Source organism: Poecilia reticulata, unplaced genomic scaffold (genome assembly GCF_000633615.1).
Source record: "Poecilia reticulata strain Guanapo unplaced genomic scaffold, Guppy_female_1.0+MT scaffold_224, whole genome shotgun sequence".
NCBI lineage: Eukaryota > Metazoa > Chordata > Actinopteri > Cyprinodontiformes > Poeciliidae > Poecilia > Poecilia reticulata.
The window spans coordinates 227,562-235,752 of NW_007615025.1; the positions used below are offsets into that span (position 1 = coordinate 227,562).

Consider the following 8,191-nt stretch of genomic DNA (forward strand, 5'->3'; position numbering starts at 1 on the left):
GTCCTCAGTGTCGTCCTCTGTCCTCTGTGTCGTCCTCTGTCCCAGTGTCCACCAGGAAGAGGTCAGGTGTGACTCTCTCCAGACTGATCCACCTGCCCTGATCTYCCTCCTCCGTCCACAGGATCAAGCCCGCCTTTGTGATCATGGTGAACCTCGCCCTGTCTGACGGCAGCTTCTCCCTCACCCTGCCTCTGCGACTGGCGTACTACCTGAACAAGGGCCACTGGACCTTTCCTGACTGGCTCTGCAGACTCTGTGTCTACGGCTTCTACGTCAATCTCTACTCCAGGTAGGACAGGAGTCGTCCTCATGCAGTAGGTTTCCCTTTGGTTTGGGGAATATTCCAGGTCATCCCTGCTCTCTCTGCCTGGCAGCATCCTGCTCCTCACGCTGCTCAGCCTCCTCCGCTGGTTTTCCATCATCTATCCACTGCGTCATAAGTACGTGCAAAGCTTCAGGTCAACCTTACTGATATGTCTGGCAATCTGGCTGTTTGTGGGCGTGTCCTCTGTGCCCTTCCTAGGCAGCGGCGTTACAGACAGGTAAGAGTCGGCGCATCAGTGACACGTCTTTGTGCCTGGGATCAAGCAGATGATCCTGGATGCTGAMGGTTCTCTTCTSACTCTTCCAGAGACGGAATACCTCGCTGCTTTGAGCCGGCTACTCCAAAGTCTTGGTCCCGTATTCTCAGCATGAACTACGTGGCGTTGATTTTTGGATTTGTGCTGCCGTTCTTCACCATCATCCTGTGCTGCACCAAGATCATCCACTCCCTGACACACCCACAATGTTCTCAGGACCTGGAAAGCCGCATGAAGTTAAGGAAGAAAAACAAGCGCTCAGTGCACCTGCTCGTCATGGTGATCGCGACCTTCCTGCTCTGCTTCCTGCCCTACCACGTGATCCGGACCCTGCACCTTCACGCCGTCAACGGCCACTGGAACTGCGGCGTCACCAACCTGCTGCAGAGAGCCGTGGCCGTAACGCTGTGCATGGCGGCGTCCAACAGCGTGGTCAACCCGGTGCTGTACTACTACTCCACCAAGAAATTCAAGGAAGACGTTGAGCACACTCGGCTACGTTGGAGTAGACGGCTGTCCTCTAGAAGTGGCTCCGTGAGATCCATGGGAAAGGCCGGGTCGATGAAGGGTAAACCCATGAATTCAGTGGATCTGGAGCAGAGTCCGTTAAGAACACAATGTCCTGCTRCAGACCAGAGGATTCAAATGACTGAGAAACCGTCTGGATGCGTCTTTTGACTGAAATGTGCTCAGAATCCGTCCAGAAAACTGTCAGGAGAAACKGCTGCAGATGAGGGTCTTCGAGTCCACATCAGATTCATCTGTCACGTTTCCTTTTTCTTTGTCCAGTGTGATGAAGGCTAGCTTTGTCATTAGAACTGGTTTGTAATCTTGGGTTTAATCTGAGTTTAGTTGAGATCAGATTATACTCCAGAGGAAGTAGGAAGGAKTTCTGTTGTCTTCTGAAGGAGTCACATGTTCATGGTTTCCTCCAGATGTTGCTGTTCAGGTAAAAACGTGTTGTACAGGCTCCTCTCCAGGTCTGCAGCGCCCTCTTCAGGCCTGACTGGACTGAACAGGAAGAGGAATCTTTATTTTCCTGGGTTTTCTTGTAGTTTCCATTGACCCTGAAGCTCCACTGCTCCCTGTGCCACCCAGTAAGCCGTTTACAGGGAAATAACCCTGCAGCAGTTTCCTCCTGGTGATTTTAAACGTTGTCTAACCATGAAGCCGTCAGAGTGAAGCACTGAAACACTTTTGGGTGGGATCTGAACATGAGGTTCATGTCCTGCTGATCCTGTTTATTTAACCGTCTTTATGATTTTCAGAATATGTTGGGAAACAGAACGGCCATGTAAACAGGAAGCTTAAAATGAAGGTCCAGCTGGACGTGTCGTCCCTTCTGTGTGGATTTTTATATAAATCATTCACTTCCACAAACTCTGTCACTGTCTGTTTATATCCTGCTGTTTAATTTAATGTCTATTTATAATGAATGTTACTGAAAACTGGTTCAAGTTGTATACTACTTGAACCAGTTGTATACAAATGGAGCTAAATTTGGGAATGACTATAATGGGAATTATAGTCATTTCCCATTATAGGAATGACTATAATGGGAATTATAGTCATTTCCCATTATAGGAATGACTATAATGGGAATTATAGTCATTTCCCATTATAGGAATGACTATAATGGGAATTATAGTCATTTCCCATTATAGGAATGACTATAATGGGGTCTAAATATAGTCATTCCTCAACGCCAGACATTAAATCACCTGTTTTATCTCTGCTATGACTGTTATATTATTTTTATTTACTAAATGTTACATTTTTGAGAGATTTTTTAAAAAACTATACAGTTGAGCTCTATATTTAGCGTTTATATCCATTTCCTCGGTATTTGGGCAGGGCTGCCCTGTAAACTGCCTGTCTGTATTGGGTTTCTGGAGTTCTGGCCCATTCCTCCCAACAGAACCAGCAGAACTGGGTCAGGTTTGTAGACCGCCTCGCTTACACGCCATTGTATGGGGTGCCATTTTGTAAAGTACATGTACAGAACTAAGAAGAGCTATTTGGGTTATTCAGCCTGTCAGAGGAGGAAAAATATAAAGATTTACTTTCCAAAGTCGTTTTTTCATCATGTTATTCATTTTCAAATGTTTCAAACTAAATATTTAATTATCAAGCTTAGAAACTACTAGCTCCAATCAAAAATATTCTGTAAACAAGCTAACTATTCAGCTTGTTTTAACGAAGCATGTAGCTAGCTCACCGCTACATATCAAGCTAATCCGCAAATTCACTAGCCGATATGCGGAAGCGGGCTACCAAAATAAAAGCTGGTTCTTACGAACATCCATATAAACTTGTGCTGGTGAGAATCCTTCGGTTCTGGTTCTGATCCATCACTGCTGCTGTAGCCACTGGAAAACGTCTGGATTGCCTTTAAAACGGCTCGTCCTTTGTTTACAGCTGAAATGTTGAAGAAGAGGAAAAGAAATGATAAGTAGTTGACTGAAGCAGCAGTTTATAAAGAGATTTGCAACATTTACTAAATACTTGGCCTGCTAGCCATATGCTTAGCTGGGAGCTAAGCTAATTAGCCCACATCGTTTCGCTCCCCATTCTCAGTAGAAGTGAGATCTTTGTGATGCTCACTCCAACACCTTAAATCACTTCCTAACTAGTCTGCTGGGGGACATTGTCCATCTGGACAACCGTCTGWGTCCAAGATTTAACTTCCTCACTGATATGTTGTGATGTTGCTTTAATATTTCTACGCCTTCTTTTCTCATGATGCCATCTATTTTGTGAAGTGCACCAGTTCCTCCTGAAGCAAAGCAACCCTAAAACATGTTGGGACGGGATTCCTCCAGAATCTCAGGTTTTTGTACTGGAGTTCGTTTGCAGGCTCTAATCTGGGGTCTGTAGATGATTTGGCTTCTTCTTCTCTGGGTGTGGGTACATGACTGGTTTCCCAGGAGTGATGACTCTCCTCCCAGCTTCACCAGCATCTCCACAAGCTCTTTAGCTTTTGTTTCGCACCAGAACCTGTTCCTGTCTGGGACCCAGAACCTCCTTCCTGGACGTCCTCGGCCTCTTCATGGCTGCAAACCAACCAGGAACCTTCAGACATCTTGAAATGAGACCCTGGGATGAGTCAGACTGGTGGAGGAAATCTTCTTTTAGTTTCCATGATGTCACCAGGAAGCGATGTGTTTGAGGATCTCCGTCTGGGCTTTTAAAACTGCTCCAAGGAATATCCATTTCATGAATGTGCAGTCCTGAATCTGAAGAAACTCTCATTATTCTGAAGAGAAATAACTGGTAACCCAGCAGACCTAAATGAGGAAAGATTTCCATGTTTATGGATAGAAAGTCCAGAGTTGTTCTTCTCATGAACAATCCTCCAGAACCAGAACCTTCAAACCGAACTCTGTTAAAATGTCATAATTCTGTTTTTACCTGTGAAAAACACCTCAGCAGACATGAGACGGTTTCCTTCAGCTCTAAGGTCCGTCAGCGTCTGGTTGGAGAAAATCTATGGTTTTATTCATGGCTCAGAGGCGCCACCTACCGGTGACAGAGAGTTAGATCCTGGTGGTTCAACTCCAACAGGAGGGTTGATGGTTTGAGTCCAGAACCAGAGGAAGTAGTTTCCTCTCTCTGGTGTTTTCTATAGATATATAACAGGTAGAAACATCCAATCCAGGAGCATCAAAAACTTAGCAGCAGATTTTAATTTTCTTCAAACAAAATGGAAAATAAATCGCTTCATAAAATGCTCCTCTAAAGTTTGTCACAGAAATATTAAGCACAACATATTTTCTCCCAAATATAATCCACTTAAATCATTTTTGAATGGATAAAATGCATTTGGACCACAGGTCAAAGGTCAATCTGTTGAAAAATCATTAAAATTCCCCTCACATCATCACATCCAGAGCTTTACAGAAATAAAATCCAGATTAATAAAAGTCAGCGCAGTAATGTGTGTTCGTGACCAGCAGGGGGAGCTGCAGCCCCGAGAACAGGGAGTTTCAAACAGCATCCCAAACCCCGCCCCAAGGCTGCGAGGACCAATCAGCACGCAGCCCAGAGGCAGCTCACACAGAGGTCAAAGGTCAGGAGCAACAGCCTTTAAAATGAACGGGTACAACTAAAATACGTTTTGTTTTACAGCTGTGTGTGTGTGTGTGTGTGTGTGTGTGTGTGTGTGTGTGTGTTTCCTGACTTCCAGGTGTTTCCTGACCCCTCCCTCCCTCCCTCCCTTGTTTTCCACACAGAACCGTCTCTGTGCTGCCGACCTGACGGAAACAAAGAGAGGCTGATCATGTGACTGATTCTCTGGAGCTTTGATCCGGGTTTAGACCTGGTTGTGTTTACCAGGTTCTGCTCAGCTGGTTCTGTTTACCAGGTTCTGCTCAGCTGGTTCTGTTTACCANCTCTGAGCCGCCACAACAATGAGGAGAACGACTGGAACGTTTCCCTACAAGCTGCTGCCTCCAGTCTGAACAGCTGATGATTGTAGTGGTTGAACTGGGCTGACCAGTTCAGCTGCTGGGAGCTGCAGCGGTGTGTGTGTGTGTGTGTGTGTGTGTGTGTGTGTGTGTGTGTGTGTGTGTGGATGCCTGGGGGATGAAGTCAGCGCTGGGTCTGCTCGCTCACCTAAACACACTCACAATGAGGCTGGTATCTGCGTCCACCATCTTGTCTGTGTTCCTGCTGTGGGCCGTGTTGACAGAGCAAACACGCTCTGTGGACGGACCGTTAGCGCTGCTAGCACTATTAGCGCAGTTAGCGCTGCTAGCTCTATTAGCGCAGTTAGCGCTGCTAGTGCAGTTAGCGCCGTGTCAGCAGAAACGTCTCCAGAGGGAATTTTTCTCCGGCGTTCCGGGAATCTGATCCCAGATCGGCTCTCGGGTGCAACAGAGATAAATGTCCTGCTGAAACACAGAAAGTATTCACACCCTCAGTTCTTCAGATCAAACTGATTTCAACTCAAAAGTGAAGATAAAAACAGACAGCAGATATTTCAGGCATTAATTAACGCTCTGTAATGTTTTCCCCGGACCTGTGTGTGTGTGTGTGTGTGTGTGTGTGTGTGTGTGTGTGTGTGTGTGTGTGTGTGTGTGTGTGTTTGCTCAGGTCTCTTCCAGAGAAACCCGGTCCTCCCTACCCAGACTGACTGTAACCATAGCAACACGTCACTCAGTCTGCTACCATGGAAATTAAATCAAAAGCAGAAGAAATTAAATTTTCCCCAAGAATGTAGATCTACCAGATTACAGAGATCTGACAGCAGCAACCAGCAACCAGCAACAACCAGCAACTCTGCTTCTGCTCACCATCAGACGGCTCAGATGTTGGTCAGAGGAACTGATGATTAGAAGCGACCGACCTGCTGCTGGTTGCTGCTGCTGGTTGCTGGTTTCTGCTGCTGGTTGCTGGTTGCTGCTGCTGGTTGCTGGTNCCCGCCGTGATTCGCCGCCCGGCCTGCCTGCTCCAGGTCCGGGCCTAACTTTCCCTCAGCCCGGCCCTCCGTCTTCCGGTCCCTCTGCCGGCCTCCAGAACCGGACAGTGACGTCACCTGGGAAAAGTCGGCCCGGACCCTCCGTTAGATCCGGTCGGAGTGGGAATAAAGTTTTATTCTGAGCCGGACCCCCCGCCTGGCTGTCCCGGTACCGACAGGCCCGAACCCAACCGGAACCAGAACCAGGATTGTTGGTTTACTTGTTTTGCTGCTGGAGGACATCATGAGGACCGACTGGACCGAGTGAACCGACCCACGACACCGCGGGTTTCCTCCGGTWCAGGTGAGTCATCCTCCGGTCCGGGTCCAATCGAACCGGAACAAGTTAGAAATCAGGATCAATAATCAGAGATTTAGTGAACTCAGGTTCCATAATTAGATATCAATAATTATTTCTGWTCAGAATAAAGCGGAGGAAACATTTSAGAAAATAAAAGCATCCAGTTATTATTTATGTTTATTAGACACAAAACCGAATAAACATAAATAATAAACATTTTTATTAAATTTAAATAACAGTTTGATAGACGGAGGTTCTGGTTCTGATCCGACGTGTTGGATCCAGTCAGCCATGTTCTCTTCTTACCTGGTTACCTGGGTTCTGACCCGGTTCTGACCCGGTTCTGGCCTGGTTCTGGCCTGGTTCTGTCCTGGTTCTGACCCGGTTCTGACCCGGTTCTGTCCCGGTTCTGGCCTGGTTCTGACCCGGTTCTGGCCTGGTTCTGACCCGGTTCTTTCCTGGTTCTGGCCTGGTTCTGGCCTGGTTCTGTCCTGGTTCTGATCCGACGTGTTGGATCCAGTCAGTCATGTTCTCTTCTTACCTGGTTACCTGGGTTCTGACCCGGTTCTGTCCTGGTTCTGACCCGGTTCTGTCCCGGTTCTGACCCGGTTCTGGCTGATTGACAGTAATCTATCCCCTGATGGACGTTTTATATTTTCTTGTGTGAAAAACAGAAACTGATTCTGGTAAAATGTTTGTTTTTATGTATTTTTATTGTTTAAAAGACCTAAAAATCATAATAATGTCGTAAATAACAGACTTTAAATTCACCAAATCACCTGATTTAATGTTTTTATTTCTCCAGAAATCAGATTTCCAAACTTTCTGGACTTTATTAACATTTTAAATCATATTTCATGATTATTGCAAAAGGAAAATGAAACAGCAGAATTTATTGATTAGACGTCGTCTCCACATTTTAAACCTCAGATGTTAGTAAATCAGTATCGCCATGACGACGTCCATCACTGTTATCAGAATATTTACATATTTCTGAAGTGATGCATCAGCTCAGGTAACCAGGTTCAGCTTCTAGTTTTCACTTTCTAGATAAAGAAGCAAAACAAGTTTGAAAAAGTTAAATAAAATATTAAATATTTCAGAATCCTGAAGAAAATATTGATCATCTTTATATCAGTTCTGTGATGTAAATCAATATTTGTTGCTTCCTGCCAAACATCAGGAAGCTTAGAAACAGGATGAGGTTTAATCTGCTGCTGCTGCTGAGGACTGCCAGTCAGCTGGCTGAAACCAGGCTGGTGCAGATAGGAAATATTCCCTCTTTAGTGGTTTATTCTTCTTCTTCTGTCTATTTAATGTTTAATATTAAATATTTAATGTTCCTTAGCTGCAGCAGGAAAAGGAGGATTTTTCTGCTTTTAGTCGTTTGATCATGTTTGACTGTAAAACTTTAGTGAAAATAATGAGAGATTAAAGTAAAACGTTTGTATCTGTCATCCAGTTCATCCTGTGATCAGAACCGGGTCAGAACCACAGCGCTGACCCGGTTCCTGTTGTGAAATCATGAAAAATAACAGAATCATCTGTGATGAACTCAGAGCTCCAGCAGCTGGAATGTTGATAAAATCACATCCAGTCTGATAGAGAGCAGCTTGTTTACTTCTGACAGGGAGGCTGCGCTGTGATGTCATCAGTGATGTCATCAGTGATGTCATATTCCTGCAGAATAATTCACTTCACATCCAATCTGCAGRTTTCTGTTCAGATGGGATGTTCAGTGTGAACTCTGCAGTCAGCTGCTTCCACTTAGCAACAACCTCAGAATGAGCTGCTGATCCATCTGCTGCTGCCGCCTCACATTCCTGAGGTTCCCTGACGTTTCACCGGTTC

At 45.6% G+C, this 8,191-nt stretch overlaps 2 protein-coding genes across 2 annotated transcripts in view; both read left to right on the forward strand.

Moving 5' to 3' along the window:
- Nucleotides 1-2,014, forward strand: part of cysltr3 (cysteinyl leukotriene receptor 3) — an 11,774-nt gene extending 9,760 nt beyond the window's left edge. The window contains exons 3-5 of the mRNA XM_008402402.2: nucleotides 122-289; nucleotides 375-542; nucleotides 632-2,014. Coding sequence (XP_008400624.1) covers nucleotides 122-289; nucleotides 375-542; nucleotides 632-1,259 — 964 coding nt within the window. The 3' untranslated portion in view covers nucleotides 1,260-2,014. The remainder of the gene's footprint in view (nucleotides 1-121; nucleotides 290-374; nucleotides 543-631) is intronic.
- A 3,984-nt stretch (nucleotides 2,015-5,998) lies between these two features.
- Nucleotides 5,999-8,191, forward strand: part of LOC103460316 (kinesin-like protein KIF1C) — a 42,654-nt gene continuing 40,461 nt past the window's right edge. The window contains exon 1 of the mRNA XM_008402418.2: nucleotides 5,999-6,343. The gene's annotated coding sequence lies outside the window, so the exon portion shown is untranslated. The remainder of the gene's footprint in view (nucleotides 6,344-8,191) is intronic.